General features: G+C 27.6%; 1 protein-coding gene across 1 annotated transcript in view; it reads right to left on the reverse strand.

The window, feature by feature from the left end:
- Positions 1-18,711, reverse strand: part of LOC136968636 (guanylate cyclase 32E) — a 173,630-nt gene that overhangs the window by 71,370 nt on the left and 83,549 nt on the right. The window contains exons 5-6 of the mRNA XM_067262638.1: positions 4,135-4,270; positions 2,048-2,202 (exon numbers count right to left, since the gene is read on the reverse strand). Of these exons, the coding sequence (XP_067118739.1) occupies positions 2,048-2,202; positions 4,135-4,270 (291 nt within the window). The remainder of the gene's footprint in view (positions 1-2,047; positions 2,203-4,134; positions 4,271-18,711) is intronic.

Raw genomic sequence — 18,711 nt, forward strand, 5'->3', positions numbered from 1 at the left:
TCTATACTTTAAGACATTAAAATTTAAGATAAATAAATCTGCAGCATCATGTAAGACATCAATATTTAAACAAAAGATTTAAAATCAATAATATTAATATAAAAAATAATAAAATTAAGACATTTAATTCAAAACAATTAAATGACAATAAAAATCACTAATTTTAATTATTGTCATTTTTAACGTGTAGCTATTTAAAGGATTAAGTGATAAAATTAAGATAAAAATCCTGCATAATTTATCCATCTATTCGAAATTAGAATATGTGATCCACACTAATCGAATGTATCTTTATTTTCAGTAATCACGCTAACAAAGTTAATGTACAGTACATCTAATTATTCCTTCGTTGTACAAAATAAATTTATTAGGCAAATTGTTTTCTCTTAAACGTAATGTTCGTAAGATTAGAGTTGATCAGATTTAATTTATTCCCATATTTTGTAAGGGGTATGGTTAAGATTTTAATGAAAATAGTAGATAATAAGCCTCCCTACGTTAGATAAAATTATTAATATTTAGAATAATAGGCATTATATAAATATATGAATATATCCATGTATGCTCCTCAGCATCTTCTGTTGAATGGAAGATGCTGAAGAGCACATAAAAATCTCTTCAAGCATTTACTTGATTCTTTACATAATTTCTCACGTTAATCTTTTTAATCCCACGAATATTAGAGGATATTCTTGTATACTCCACACCATCTTTTATCCAGTCTTTATAAAGAAGATTATCACGTATGTAAATAATAAATGATAGGATAATTATTCTTAAATATTCTTAATCCTTAACATTCATATTATAGAATATCATGAAATATTCTTAAAATATTTGAGTGAAGATCCTTCTTACTCGTCACGTGATCTTTACAAAAGTTCCGTCCCGAGTCGTTCTTTACGCCTCGAGATTGTCCGTTTGATGGTCCGTTGAAAGTCACACCTCCACACTCGATAATTAGTTATATACAGTTTATTTACAAATATTTACAAAGATGTACACTATGCGATAACATTACGTACGCTAATGTACCGAAACTGTGATGCCGCACGTCGACTTTGCTGGCCGGGGAACACGAGTCACCTTTCCGGAGATGGCTTAACCTCGTGGCCGTCCGTCTCTACGCCAACCTTTTTCCAGAGGACTTTCCAAGAGGAGAACACTCTCTCTTCCGCCTCAAAGGTCTGCCTGGTGTTAGAGACCGCCACGTATCAGGTCGCTCGCCCTTTTCTCCTCGCTTTTTTGCCACCCTTCCAATTTAAGGGATTCTGGCACTGCCTCCTGCGACCAATCACTTCCTTCCCCTTCTTAGAGCCTTCCAAGACGTCCGCCCTATCTCCCGCCGACGTAGCTCACATTTGCGTCCGTGCTTTATTTATTTTTGTTTTCTCGAGCTGGCCGGCACGTGGCCAACACATTGACCCTTAAGTGGGGACGCTCCACCTTTGATCCTTCCGGCCGTTTATGGCCCCAGCTCCAGGTGGGAGCAATTATCTCAGTCGGGCTATTTCTTTGACTCAGGCCGCCAAAGGCGACCTTTACAATTTGCATATATAATTAATAAAACTATATAATTAAGGCGTTTCAATCTAAATATTTAATTTAATTATCAGTAATTAAACTCATATTAATTGATTAATTAAACTGTTCATTTAATTAAGAGAAACCAATTTTACATAAATAATAATCTGGAGTTTAAAAAATTTATTATGTATCTAATTAATATTTTTAGTATCTAATTAATTAGACTGCAATTTCCAAATTGCAGACCTATAGATCCCCACTGTCTGTCTGTCTGTCTGTCTGTCCGTCCTTATTTAATCTCGAGAACGGAGTAAAATATAAAACAATTACAAAAAAATCATTATTTTTATCTCAGTAATTGTATTTATTTGCATAGAACTTTTAAACTATACAAATATCAATCAAAAAATAATTTTTCCAACTTTATTCAATAAAAAATACGTCATATTTTCATTAAAATTGAAATATTATTTTTGAATAATTTACAGAATTTATAGATTATTGGAAAAAAAAAACTTACAGGAAATGCACTGTTATTTTCGGATAATTGAAACACTCCAACGGGGTAAAGTCCATATTCGCCACGTGTTGTGTTCAATGGCTTTCTAGCAATAAGGGTGTAATTTCCTTCAGCATCACCATTTTCATCAATATAAACCATATAGCCCATAGCGCCTTAAAAAATATCAATTAATCTCAATAGATTTGCTAAGATAGAAACGTTACTTTATAAGTTTTAAATTAATTATGAGAAGTTGTAATTTTTATATTAAAATTTTATTAATTTATAGAAGAAATAAGAGTGTTTAAATATCATTTATTGTTTTTTAAGCAATATTTATCAATTTATATTAATGGAGTGATTTGAAAATGTTGCTTCTTCGGAAGAAAAACACTAGAGAGAACGAATGATCTTTTGGATATTAGCTATATTATATATTTTACTTTCATCTTAACTAAAGAAAATATTTGAATTAATAGTCGTATCCTATATTGAACAAAAAATATGATGAGGTAAAAGAATTATCTTTAACTTTAGCAAGATAAAACTCTTTTTTCCTCCGCATCTTCCTCATCATTTGTTGGATGAAGCTAATGTGCAGTAGTAAATAATGCTGTTAATTAATTTAATTATATAAAAATAATAAATTTTTAGTATTTTAATATTATTGTTTATTTTATAAAGATAATTTAGATATTTTTGTGAAAATTAAATAAAATTTTTCAGACCTAAAAACAAGTATAAAATGTGGTTGAATTTGTTTACAATTTTGTAAAGGGGAAGAATGATAAATTAGAGATGAATTTTTCTCACTGTTTTCCAATTCAGTGAAAGGAGGATGTAGAAGGATAATAAAATTAGATATGTCTGATTAATTTTGTGTTTAGAATTTGCTTTAGATGTTAAATAACATCGTAAACATTCTCTTAACACTATGGGCTTTGTTTTGCTAATGAATTTGTCTATGTGAAGTGACTACAACTCCATCATCTAAGCTTTGATAGGTATAGATTCCTTTGGTCAGGTAGTAATTAGTAAATTATTAAGTTTAATCATGACTGTAAACGATGAAAGGTGTTTCATTATAGCCTAAATAATAATTAAATTGGTTCTAATAAACAATAAATACAACAGAAAATCGAAAAATATAGAGACTTTTAAATGAATAGTTCAAATTAATGAGGTTGGATCTTGTAAAATTCGTTCTTTTTCTATGACGTTTTAACTAAATATAAAACAAAAATTGATAATGATGACCAAATATTAATAATATATTTACTTTAATTTTTTAAATTATTTCTTAAATAGAATAAACGTATGAATTGATTGGTTAAATTTTAAAAATATATACAATTACTTACAAAGAATACATTATTCTTTGTCACAATTAATTCAAGTTTTTATTAAATAGGTAATAAATATAAAATTGTTAGCCTTAAAAATTAAATTATTTATTATAATTATAAATCTCAAAAAAAGTTTAGAATTATATTATTCATTATTTTAAATATATTCTATTGAAATACTGAATTTGAGGTTGAAAATACAGCAAAACCTGTGTAAACCGGAATCGTACGATACCGAATACTTTTTCCGGTTTTGGCAGGTTTCAACAGGTATTTTTAATGTAGAAAATCGCTCCGTTTCGAAGAATTTTATCGTTTTAGACAGGTTTTACTGCGATAACATTTTCTTGGCATGTAAGAATTGTGTGAAATGCTTAAATGTTTTTATTAGATAAAGTAAAAATTGTTATTTTTATTTCATATATCGATGTATGTTGGGTGTTAGTTCATATCCAACTTCATATTTTTTTTACCTATCTTAAAGGAAAACATCAATACTTGTTATAATTTTATTTAATGTATTTTTGTGTTATAACAAAGAAAATCATATTTATTGTAATAAAGGCCAGCCTTGTAACAAGTATAAAAATTATTTATAAGCTGTGTAATTTTTTTCAATTAAGGCCGTACCGGTATACCTGAACAGGTATACGGGTATGTGTGTAGCAGGCATTAAGTTCCTGCAGTGCAGATGTGAACTACAGTATACAGCTAATGCTTAATTAATTAACGAATAAAATTATCATAAATTATTCTTACTTCTATAAGTTTGGCCTTTTATGTATTCAAATATAACATGACCATTAAATGGGTCTTTTTCTTCCTTTAAGCAATTATTCAATGCTCTTGCATACACGTATACAGCATCGTATAAATATGCACCTTCTGCTGGTACCTTAAATATAAAGAAAATATGTGTTATAAAATATATTTTTAATACTTTATATATATATAACATTTTATTTGTAAGTCAAGTTTTTCATTAATTTACTCTTGTATTGTTAAACATGCTCAAGAAGACCAGAAACTTCAGATGTAGATGCAAAATTGGTAAGAATTAAACCAAATTTCTTAATTTATAGAAAAAAATCACGGTTTTCTTTTTAAAAATATTGTATTGCAATAATTTAAAATTAAAAAAATTAAATTATTTTTAGTTGTAAGAAGGTGCAATCCGTAGTTTTAGAGCTATTCACTATTAAAGTAAATAAACATTTTACAATTTTTATAAAAGTTGTATCTGATTATTAATAACGACGTGTGATATAAAAATTGTAGGAAGTAAGAATAAATGTTTTCAAGTAAGGAGTTTAACGCCTGAAGATAGTTTTCAAGGACGTTAAAAATCAACAGTGTTTACATATAATGATAAGTATTAATATAAGGTTACTTGTAAACAGGGGTCTGGTATGAGAAGTTACCTTTCGGATTGATGTTAAATATGTATTTTCATATCGTTTAAAAAATAAAATTTTGGTAATTTAATAAAATTTTTCTAGTAAATTGTATATAAAGAAAAATTAGCAACTAAATTTTGGAATTAATTTTAATGCATTTAAGTAATATATCTGACTACAAAATCTGATTTTTGTAATTAATTTTCACAATGTTAAATATTCCCATATCACAAGAAATATTTAATTTCTGTTTTTTCTAATTTTGACTAAAAATCACGGAAATTATTCGTCTAACACATGTTCGTGTGTCTATCCGTCAGAGTTCTTCAAAAAACTAAAGCACTCTGGCTATTAACAGAGGGACAGCGTGGCGATCGATAAAAAAGTGATCCCTTCTCCAAGATTTTTACATTTTTGGCACCTTAAAACGTCGAGAAATGCAAAAAAAATTGGAAAGGTTTTTTTAATGTATATATGGATGTTTGTGTTTGTGTGGGGGGCAGGCACCGAATTTGAAGTTTAATAACTCTTGTGCCTTTTGTCAAAAATTTCTAAAATTTTGAAGGAAGGTTTACGTATTAGGCACATTGCTAATATTAAATTTTGGTAGTTAAAGCTGAACTCGGTAGAGAGATAGAGGCGGTCACTTTTCGTATCTCTAATGGGGTCAGATTTAATTTAACTAATAACGTAAAATTTTTATTCAGTTTTCTGCCAATTTATAATTATTAATAATATAAACATTTTTTTCTTTAATGAAATTTTATTTTGACTTTGCCGGAAAAGTTACACAACTCTTGATGGAAATTTTTTTGGGGGGGTTTGACGTATGTAAGGCTGATATTGAATTTTACATTGAATTCGCCTCACTTATATTCTTTGATCTAGTTTCTAACAATAAATTGTAATGTTATCGGTGATGCAATTACTGACGATACAATTGAGGTAATTGTGATGACATTACGTCAATGCTAGTAACTATTGGGGTTAGTCAGCTATTGTGATGCAATCATTTTCGATACTTATGACGATGATATTACGTCAATGATGATAGTATTTTGTCAGTGATTATGAAAACAAATGACACTTTACTCATTTATGACGTCATTGAAAGTAACAGTAACATTTTGTCTAAATTTTTAGAGTTGCGAACTGACATACATACTTATCTTTAAAGTATTAAATAACTTATTTTAAAATAACGAAATAAAAATTATAATAATTCAGTTTTTCCACCTTTAAAATGGGAAAACCCCAGAGAAACAATACTTCGTAAGATTTCATTGTTTTAGTATTAAAAAATTTTATAAAAATAGATAAAAATATAATTTAGGAGAATAATTCTCACTTTTTATTATTCGAAATTTGAGAAAAATAATTATGAAAAAATTTCAGCATTAACATAAAACAAATAAATTAATATACATTAAATAATACAGGGTACCACCTATATGCCACTATTCTTAATTCAATATCTTAAAATACTCCACAGTGAACAAAATTTTGGCTATCCTATATTACAATAAATTTTCTGGAAGACCATAATATAAACTAATTTTTATTTTTTGTACAATCAGGTGTTTAAAAATTATTTATATAAATCCTTCGTTATAAAACAGTATCATAACTTTCAAAATTAGCTAGAAACGTTGTTACTGGACTCTTCCGGCACTATTTATTTGTTTTCGTCTCCAACAATTGCTTTAGGTCTTCAGATTGCTTCAGGAGATATTGTAGGGGTGGGCCCATATCTCCCGACCGATCCGATTTTCCTAAAAATTTCTATCTACATTTTGCCCTAATACACAAAATATTTGCAATTTTAATAAAGCTTTAATGTAAAAAGACATTTATTGTTATAATTTTTTGTTTTAATTTTTAAATTGATTCATCATACTCGAGTAAACAGGGATTAAAATTTCTTATTGACTCACTCTTAAAAGCTCTAAGTAACATTAACCTGTTTAAAGTCGATATCATTATAATAATAATTAAATTAAAAAAAAGTGTCAAGAACTTTAACAGTATCTTGTATCAAATTAATTTAACACGATTGTTTCTTCAACAATTTTTCAACGATATTAATTAAAGATTAACAAAGTTTCAGATTACAGAAACTTAAATCTACACTCCTTTGTAAATAATACAAAAAAAAGAAATTATTCTAAAATAAAATTAGTTTACTTTTTAAATAAATTTTATTACATTTTAAAATAGTTTTCTAATGCTAGTTTTCTGTACAGCAACTAATTGTGGCCCAAAAATCCGTGAGCCGAGCTAATTGAATTTATTAACATCTTGATTAACCGACATTTGAACCACGTTATTTTTTTAAATCTAATTTGCTAAATTGAACAGTAATAATTATATATTTACTTATTTCATGTTTTAAAGTCAGAAGATATTAAATTTTAAGATAAATTATCTATGGATTATATATTATATTTATGAGACTTGATGAAAAATTTGCATTTCTATACAATTTCTTCATCAAGTCTGCATTTTCTGCATCTTCTTCATCAAATAATGCAAATTTAGTTCTTTTTTTTAGCATTTTAATTAGTGAAACTTGCGTAAGACGGGGGTTGGAATTTCTTTTAATAGATTTGGCGAATAATTAAAGCATGAAATGAAACATATGATTCGTTCGATGTGTCAACATTCATTATCATTTTCATTGAGAAAATTGTATTACTTATCACTAGAATTAATGAACTTCGTTAAATATATAAATAAAATACAATTTATCATCAATTAAATAACAAAATATGCATTGATTTATGCACTGATAGTTTATAAATTCAGTGTTTTTCTTACGTTTGAAATTAAATTTTTAGTTATTTTTTTAAAATTATTGTCAGGTAGATGGAAGAAGCTTCGAGTGTGAGAAGATGTAAACATAATTAGTCCTTAATGATGGTAAAATAAATTCTTTCACTAATAAGAAAAATATATATTTGTTCAGAGCTAACACTAGAACAACTAAATAAGATCTCTTTTTTCTCCTCTGTGGAAACTAATGCTTCACTATTTCTGTATTATATTTTTGTTTCCTAATTAAGAAAAGTGTGGTAATTATTAATAAAGATCGTAATTAACACATATAAATGAGCTTTCCAACGTTTTTTAGTCGCTTAACGTGTTGAAAGAGGGTGACATTGTACAAGAATACGCTTTACCACCATCTCGGGTATCTCGAGCTGAAAGTGATGTATTTACGATGTAGGAACTAATTTGTAATGTTTTCATATTTTTGTTTACAGTGTTTACAAATGTAAAATTTATTTTAGAATCTTTTCTCATCAATTTTAATTAAAAATATATAATATTTATACACATTTTCAAATTTTAAATGTATTTTCTACTCTATTCTTCTTCAATCTCGAGAACGGTGTTAGATAGATGAATATCGGGACCACTTATGGAAAGCGTAGGTGCAGTAGGCTCGGTTTAACTGTATACGAACTTCCGAGATAGACCGGAAATCACGTGATTTCAATTCAAATATTTTACTCTAAACGGAGTTACATAGATAACCGGCATGACTCTTGTTATCAGGAAAACCATGATGTACAGGGGCATGACATTACTAATTTGAGATCGAAAGCATTTATTTTAAATTAAATAAATTAAGAATATAATTAAAAATTGCAGCCGGCATTGTGACTATGTCACAATAATTTTTGCTAGTTATTTTATTTTGAATTTTATTATTGTTACTATTTTTTAAATATATTAAAACTTCTGAAATAATACAGTATGCAACATAATTTTACGACCACCAGTGGCGAGTGGATGAAACCACTGACCACTGATAGTTTTTTCTCGTGTGTGATGCTTAAATAGGGGTTAGTTTCTCGTAGAAGACTTGCCGGGATGCAATCTCCTTGGTGGATCGTCCTTGTGTTGTATTGCCTTTATCCATCAATCAATTCAATCCATTTATAAGACCAGTAAACATTAATTTTAAATTAGTGTATTTTAATAATTTATAGATCTTGTTGTTTCCCTATATTTTTGGTAATGGCATTCCCTGTAGGTTCTCCATAGAATTCAGATCAGGTCTTAAGGCTGGTTATTCTACTAAAGTGATGTTTTTATTAATAAATCATCATTTTGATGAGTTAGAAACAAGACAGCCGGCATTGTCTTCTTGAAAAATCCAGTTATTTCCTGCAATCAAATATGCTACTATAAGAAGATGAATTTCTACGAGTTCTAGTAACTTTTTGAATTAAATGCCACCTATTCAAAGTTCATAGTACTTGGAATGAGTGGCAGTTTCTTCTAAAAAACAGGGTAATTTGGCTGTTGTAAAAGGCCAAATTATCCTGTTTTTTAGATGAAAATGCCACCCGTATCATTAATGAACAACTGCCAAATGAACCTTTCCTGGGTTCTTTCCGAAAATGAAGCCAGTAATAAGCATTACCATCTGGTCTATCAAGATACATTTTTTAACGTAAGAAAATTACTTTTCTCCATTTCAATAATTGTTCTTGTATATTTTTTTCTTTATAGTGCTTTCTTTAGAATGGTTTATCCTTCTCTTTTCCGAAGTAATGTTATCTTCTTAATTTTTTTATCATATTTAATTCCTTATTTAATAACATTATAAACAGCAGTATTTGATCTTCCAATTTGTCTAGCAATTTGTCTCGTTGATCTTCCTTCAGGCTTAAACTTCGTAATTTTACCAAATTTATACTATGATCTTTACCTCAAGGCACGTTGATACATTGTTTACATTTTGTTAATTTAGGAGGAAATTTATGGTTTCATATTTACGCTTTAAAGGAGGATTTACTATCAAAAATTTTTCAAAAATTTTTTTAAAATTAATAGCATGTTTAGTTGATTAGAATGGTAAAAAATTGAATGCTACGCTTAATCATTTCAGCTACAGGTTGAAAAATTTCATCATATAGAAACTAATTTCTAATCTTTTGTAATTTTTCTACTCTTTTCTCCTTTATTTTATAAAATAAAAATTAAAAAAAAACTATATGAATGTAAAATTTAGCAGAAAACATAATGCTATGTCAAATTTTAATCACAAAGCTATTAAATTCTTGATTTATATTTATAAATATTCTAAAATTTAGATGCTAGTTATATACAACAAGTCCCCATTTAACGCTGTTTCGTTATAACGTCGTTGAGGAAAGATACAAGTAAATTTGTAATCATTTACAATTATCGCCGTTGAATTTTCTTCATAAACAGTGAAACTGTTCCATGAGGTAGAAATTAAATGCTGGAGGTCGCAAACGGTCCAATTAAAATAATATTAATCAAATAATATCCTGTTAATATCAATTAGCCTATGGTATAATTTGTTTCGTTATATGGTCTTATTTAACCTCGCAGTTTCCTATCAAAGAGATTAAGCGAGGTCTTGCTGTTCTTAAAATCTTAAAATAATTTTATTGAAAAATAAAAAACAAAATATGTTAAACTATTTAAAATCTCCCTGTTTATGAATTTTAAAAGATATTTTTTTATATATAAAACGTTTTTAGCATAATTTATTGGACTCCTACTCGACAAATTCTTATATTCGATCAATTTATGTATAAAATATTCTAACTTAAAAAAATATTAAAAAATTGTAAGTAAAAATTCGTTTTTAGATTTATTTTTATTTAAAAAAAAAATGTGTAAAATTCAACGTTTCTTGTAAGTAAATCGATAAAATTATATTAAAAATTTTTAACATTTTTTCCTTTATTATTATTTATAAAATCCAGATAACTCCTTCCAAATTTAAAAATAATAAAATAAAAACTTCTTTATTAAAACTAAATTTAAAATGAAATTTAAAAACATAAAGCTCATAAAATACGTTAATTAATTAATATGATTAATGTAGTAATAAAATATCTTAATTAACATTAAGTCCTATCCAATTAAAATTTTTGGACAATATTATCGTTTCCAGGAAATCAACGTCAGACTTAAAGGCCAGTGTTTTGGTAGGTAATTTTATTATTAAGTTTTGCTAGAATGCTATTTATCCAACATCTGTGTAATCGTTTTTGACATCTTAATTTTTGTATTAGTAAATAGTCAGCATTCCTAGCTGAGCCACTGTATTGTTATGATAGTAACTGCTACGATTCAACACTACTCTGGTAGTGTAATGAGTAACTCAGTCTACTTTTATAACATCTACTACCTCTGCTTAACTTGGTGTTATAAAGCTTGTTTCCAAGAAAGAAATCTTAAATAATGACACTAAATCTTTACGAAATCAGAGTTCGATTTACGACTGCTTAGTTCTCAAGGAACCAATTAGGCATATAATAAGTCTAATTGGGCAGAAGCAATTAGGCCAAGATAATAGGCCATAAAATGTAAGATTTATTATAATTACTGACATATACAATCTTTCGAATTTGCTTGTTTAACTTTGAATTCGAAACATGTTTTAAGCACTCACAAAAATAAATTAATTGTTTTCTTTGCATTAAGAGAAATAATAATAAAAAAGAAATTTGAAACTAATTTAATTGATAATTAATTAATTATAAATACAAAAATTAATTCTGACAGCTTCTATTGTTTATAAAGTTCAGCTAAGTTTAACCCTGTTAAACTTTATAAACAATAGATTAGAACTATGATAATATTCTTTCTACACGTTATTCAGATTTCATTTTAATTAAAGGAAAAAAAAAACAATCCATAAATCATAAATTAGTACCATAAAATCAGAGAATGTAATAATAATTTGCATTTTTCACCATTTCTAAGACAGAATTATGCTTGATCAATAAAGAAGCTCATAAACTTCCTTCATCAATCAATAAAATTTCTTTAGGGAATTTCTTAGATTGTCACTTACTTATCGAACATTTTTAATCCAGGCATTAAAAATAATTAATAAAATGCACTATTTTCACTGGCGGATAAAGCACTGGAAGGGCACTAGTTTTGAGGCCTCTTGTTCTAAGTACTAAAGAAGTAATGCATGGTATCAATTTATTACAATTAGGTCGATCGTTTCCTTAAAAATAAGTCTCTAAATGTCTAGATGAAAATAGTATCTGTACCTGAGATTCGCAAATGTATCTCTTTATGAAGCTGCTAACTTTCGGAGGCCCCAGACGATCGAGGGCCCCAAGCGCGCGTAATACTTAATTTTTTCATGCTTCCTGATGTACTTTAATTTCGAACGTATTTATCAGAACTAAAACTTTTATAACAATTATTAAACTTACGATTTTTTATAATGTTAGTTAATTTTAGAAAAAAACCTAAATAACATTTTAAAAAATGAATTTTTTAATCACTAAAAGTCCCATTTCTTTAAATATAAATATGTTAATTAATATCAAGACAATTCTAATATCACGAATAACCTATAGAAATTTACTAGCTACTTAAATAAATTGAAATTTTCAATAGTTTGAAGTGGTTTCCTTGTCTTCAATGCATTCTAATTCAACCGAAATCAATTGAATAACAAAAGTTAATACTTAAAATTATAGTGTTTTTTCCAAAAAATCTATTAAAAATTCATTAATTAATCATGATTACTCTTAGTATAAGCAACTATTGCTTATACTAAGTCAAATCAAATTGGAAAGCTACAAATACAAATAAGAAATACAATAAATATTGGAGAGTTTTTCTCTACGTATAGATGTTAGTGTATGTGTGTGAAGCATTTTCAAGCTAAATAACTCCTGTGTCTTTTGCCGGAAATTTCTGAAATTTCGCAAGGTGGTTTAGGTATTAGGGAGAAATGTTTCTGGAAATTTTCAGGAAAATTTGTCTATTGGTTCGGGAGATATTAGGGAAGTGGTTCCACATCTCAAAAACTTCCAAGTTATGAAATTGTTAAGAATACCACGTGACAATAAATTGATCGTCAATCGTAATGAAGTTGCTGTGAATAGGATTAAAGATAGGAAACAAAAATTAATCATAAATTGTATTTTAATGAAGGAAGGTTTGCTAAAGTATAAATTTTAGTTTACGAATTTTTAATCGTAGCAAGTTCGTATTAAAAACTTTTTATGCTATTAATTATGATAAAATTCTAAAGATAGAGACGAATTTTATAAACAATTGTAAATGGTAATAACGAGCAAAATCTTTATTAAGTACGACCCTCTCGAGATATAACATGTGTCCCTCTCCATCTCCCACCCTCTTGACATTTAACCATAAAATTCAATAGCGTTAATGTACCTAAAACAGAAGTTTCTCTGGAAAATTTTAGAAATATTTCGACAAAAGACACAGGAGTTCTTAAGTTTCCGAGTGTCTGAACACAATCGTGCCACACACACACCCAATTATATACATATAAAATTGTAGACCTATAAATTCCCACTGTCGTCTGTCTGTGTGTCTGTTCGCCTGTTCTTAATCTTGAGAAAGGAGTTAGATAGATGTCCGGCATGACTTTATTGCTAACAGAAAAGTAGAGTGTACAAAGGCAAGACACTACTAAAATTGAGAGCATTGTGACGATGTCAAAATAAATATTTGCTCTTTAAAATTTATAAATTTATAATCATTATTGTTAGAAAAATATTAAATTTGATATATATATTAATTAATTAATTCGTAAATTAAGATTCTATAAACAAACAAAATAAATTCTAAAATACTACAATGTATGTAGTAAATGTATGCTTTCATAATAATGAAAATGGGTTAATCATTATACTTTTTATTAAACCTTTCACGGAACCCTTGACGTATCACGCACTCCCAAATTAATTTTAATTTGCCACGAACCCATGGGGTTCCAAGGATCCCCAGAGGTCCATAGAAACCACTTTGGGAAACATTAATATAGATAAAGAAAAAATTAAATGCAATCTGGAAAAGAGAGAAAAAGTCAATTTGTTGACGTAATAAGAAATATTACCCGCATCCTACACTTGTATTAGCAAAATAAGGCCAGAAAAATACTTTTGTTTTTTCTTGCATCATGATAACATTGCATTAACGAAACAGTGAGTATATCTAATAATGCGAACTTACGAATTGTCCGCACCATTCTTACAATCCGGATCTGGCATATTAAACTTCTAAATTGTTTCCAAATTTAAAAATGACGTCAGAAGATCAACACTTTTTTTATCGTACTCTGAAGTTTAGATGGATTTAGGGATCGATGGGATAAAGCAAGGCAACACATTGGCAATAAAGGGAGTGCTTACAGTGAGAACTTTCAATAGAAAACTGACCTGTGGTTAGGTTTAGGTGTAGCGTAGCTCGTTTGGTTTATAAACATAATAAAAATAAAAACTTTGTGATGCCCTATAAATAATTTTTGCACTTGAGCTCGACATTTTTTCTGTGTTAATGGTCATAATAACTATAACCGTTATGCAATTCGATAGCATTGAACATAGATAGAAGATATAAACTTAGATAAGGACAGTTCAGTCATATAATCTATATTTAATATTAAAGCTTTTTCGTTATGTATACGATAACTTTGCAGTTGCATCCCCTTATTGTCGGCACTTTCAAAAATGTATCTTTGCCTCTATAGGATTTTCCCTAATTGTTCGATGAAACGCTAATAATAAATACGAAGAATGACACTAATGAAAATTCCAAACGTTATAATGAGGTAATATTTCAAATCACAAATTGGAAAAATGTTCAGCTTCGAGTAATTTATCATAAATTATGAGATTTATGAAACAATAAAATATTCATTTCTTTCTGTTTCTTTTAAAGATATTTAATACATTTTTAATTAAATTTTATACATTTTAAACAAATTTATAAATTTATAAAATTTAATAAATCATAATTTTGTAATTTTTCTATTAAACTTGTAGAAACGTTATAGAAATTGAAGTAAATAATATAAATATAACGATTTTATAAAAAATAAAACACTCATTTATAATAATAGAAAATATCTAAAACATGTAGAATACGGTATACGTATTTTATTAAAATTAATTAATCATTTAGATTTTTAAACATTACTTTATTTGATAATATATAATATAATATTAGGTATAATATTAAAATATAAATTTACATTTTTTCATTTAGATATTTCATTACTACTTTATAATAGGAATTCCCAACCTTTCTTTTTTCTGTTAACAGTGAAGTCATGCCGATCATGTATCTAATTCCGTTTAAAAGAAAATTTTCGATTTGAAATAACGTGATTTCCGGCCCAAAGCAGAAGTTCGTATATAGTTAAACGAGGCCTCCTGTCCTTATGCTTTTCATATCTTGTCTCGACTTTCATCTAAGAACGTTCTCGAGATTAAAGGACAGACAGCGGGAATTTATAGGTGTACAACTTTTTCAAATTGCAGCCCAATTGTACAAAGATTATTAACACTGGTCAACCTACGAAATCAAAATCATCATCTATTTTCATACATTATTATGTCCTCTTTTTTATATATAGCTTCCTTATATCACAGGAATAAGGCTAATACACTTAATAAAATTATGCGCTTTTTTATAAATTATTATGCAGCCATTATAAAAGCTTTTAACACATAACGAGCAATTAATTATTCATTGTGACATCGTCACAATGCCGGGCTGCGATTTTTCGTCACAATGCTCTCAATTTTAGTAGTGTCTTGCTCCTGTGCATCATGCTTTCCTTTTAACAATATTGTCATGCAGGACATCTATCTAACTCCGTTCAGGAGACAACAAATGAATTGAAATAATGTGACTTATAGTCCAATCAGAAAATTATTCGGGGTCTTCTGCCTCTATGCTATCTACATGTGGTCTCGACTTTCATCTATCTAACCCGTTTCTCGAGATTAACTGAAGACAGACAGACAGACAGACAGTCAGACTAACGGTTCATTCATTTGTATGGTTCTGAATCTGAATAGTTCTGAAACGTTTTGTCTTTGAAGAGCAATCCTGGAGCACTCAGGACTGATAAATATTTATTTATATTTCATATTAACTTAACATTGTTTTCGCTTTAAGATTTAAATTTAAGTCTGATCTCGAAGGTCAGTACTAATCAGGTTTTTTAAATACACTTATTAACATATAGTTTTACACATTTGTTAGCATTAATACGGCGGAAATGCTAACAAAGGTATTTCCTAACAGAGGAGAGAATGTAAAAGGTTAAATAGTAGAAGGTCCTACACAAAAATATTCAATACACTGCACTGGAGACATACGAAACACCTACCCAATCGGTACATCAATCCTTATATAATACGAAAACGAATTGTGGACTATTATTTTTGTTAAATATAAAATAAATTCCCATATTTTTAATGTTTCGTAGAAATAGTACCCAGGTGTTATCTGAACCCCCTTATGTTGTGGGCCCTTAAGCGTCGCTTAACTGCGCTTAATTAATGATAGTTACGCCAAAACCCTAGAAATTTATTGATAAATGACCCAAATGACCAGTAATAATTTATCCATCCTCAGTAATTTATGACCCCTGAGGGGATTTCAGAGTCGATAACTTACTATATCCTATAAATTCCAACTTATAGCTAGGGGATAGCGATACAATTAGAAACAATTTACATTATAAAATCTTTACACTATAAATTCTAAAAAAAATTTTAAATTTTAAGGAGAAAATATATGTAAAAGATAATAAATTCTCAAACTTACTCAATATTAAAATAGTAATTTTATTTTTAAAATTTATTAGAAATTTTTATTTTAGATAAAATAATGAATATAATTTAAATACATGATACGGAAAAATAAAAATTATAATTTTGAAGATAAATAGTGCGATAAAAGCAAATTTTATAATTCTGGCAGACTAACAGACATACAGACGAACGAACACGAGATAAACGTAATGAAGCTAATAGACATTTGAGATTAAAAAAAATCATAAAAATTGATTTATAAATCAAGTGATGTTATACGAATTTCTCAATTAAATTTATTAAATAAAATTAAAGGAAAAAATATTTTAATTAACGTCTTGTGCAAGATTTCTATTTTTAATCAAAACTTTTAAATAAAAAAAAACACGAATTTTTCTATTATAATAATGTATCAAGAAACATTAATTAAATCATTTTTTAAATACACATTAAATATTAGCCTAATATTAATATTGATTTTAAAATTAAAATGTAAAAAGATAATGGACAAGAAAATAAATTTTTTAAATCATACTTTTCAAATTTTAAATTACACAAAGATTGTTTTAATATTTATCATTTTTAAAAATTTTTTAATATAATTACTTTTTTCACTTCAAAAATACTCAAAAGAAGATTATATATCAAGTTTTTTTTTCCTATTCTTTAACAAATTTATTTTTTCCTGGACAGCCTCTAACTTTAAGTCTTCATTACACGTCGAGGTTTTACTGTATTTAGTAAAAAGTGGAGTCTCTGTCCGAATTTAGTCTATAAATACGATATAGCACCCTCCTAAATATGCCACTCTAGTATAGCGCCATTGAGTACTTGTAAATGCATTTTTTTTCATAAGTATTAAATACAGAACCTTCCAATATATGTGAATCGCTAAATACAGGATTTTACACTGTAAACGACACTGTATCGTCAAATCACATGACCAAACACTGGACATGCAGACCTAGTTACATTACATAAATCTAGTTGTTTGAGATACTTCAGTTTAGCGTCGCATTTGATTTACTGTGCCAAACAAATAATTACACTAAATCGAAGTTTGACCGCATATTATGAAGTGTATATAAGCTACCAATTAATTATAGTCCGTGCAAAGAAAGAGTAGTCTGACGTAAGCTGGAAGGGTCTATGTCACATGAAAGGGATGTAAAGAGACACGTGAAAGTTCACACATGGTTCAGCTGCTTTGTTTGTTTGTTTTTTTTTTTACATTTTATACTATCTTTTCCATAAATAACTCTACTGTTTTACCTTTTTTTTACAAATTTTATTACTGTGATGCGTGTGTCAACTCCCACATGTCTCCTTTCATCCCTTTCATCTGACATAGACCCTTTCCACTTAGACTTACTCGTGTCTATTCTTTCTCTGCACGGACTATAGTTGATGTAATTCGTATTTACTGTGTTTTTCCTTATAATAAATGATATTAAATCTGTTTTATCCCCATGACAAGGTGTAATTAATAAGCCGTAAAAATTAAACAATCTTTTTAATTTAAGAAATTAAAGATTATTTATTATATATTAAAACTAACATAAATATGTAATGTTATATAAGTTTAAGTTTATCACTCAGTTATAAGAAAATTATATTTATTAATAGATTTCAAATTTAACATTCATGAATTCGTCTTTCTGAAATTTCTAATTTCAAGAAGATCATTTCGAATAGAAATCTTTACATTTTTCTTTCATAAACTTAAAAATATAGTCTTTTTATTATCTACACTCTAAAAATACTGATGTTTATGGACTTTAAAATATATAAATTTAAGTATTTTCACTCATTCCGTAGTCTTAAAATAGATAATTTATTCTGAAAATTTAAGTTTAGTACGATTTATTTTCTAAAATGTATAGTTTTATAAAATGGTATTTGATATGTTCACGTATGAAAATTCCCTAAATTATCTCATAAATTTAATACAAACGGCATTTGTGTAGTTCGATATTACGTACAGTATTTACTTATTCATATTAATTGTTGTTAACACTGTTTTATAAAGTTTCTCTTTGAAAATTTTTATATTATGCTATGAAAGATTTACTGTAAATCTATAAAAATTACATATCTCAACATTAAATATAATAATAAATATAAAAAAAGCTAGCAACGTTCATATTGGTTCGGGAAATATTAAAAGGGTGGAACCATATCTCCCGAAACTATGGTCCAATTTTTCGAAAAATTTCTCTAAACATTTCCCTCTAATACCCAAATCTCATTGCAAAATTTCAGAAATTTTCAAAAAACGGCACAGGACTTATTAAGTTTCAAAGTTAGTTAACAAAATCGTACCCCACACACATTAACATACA

This window comes from Centruroides vittatus, unplaced genomic scaffold (genome assembly GCF_030686945.1).
Source record: "Centruroides vittatus isolate TY-2023 unplaced genomic scaffold, ASM3068694v2 contig_150, whole genome shotgun sequence".
Lineage (NCBI taxonomy): Eukaryota > Metazoa > Arthropoda > Arachnida > Scorpiones > Buthidae > Centruroides > Centruroides vittatus.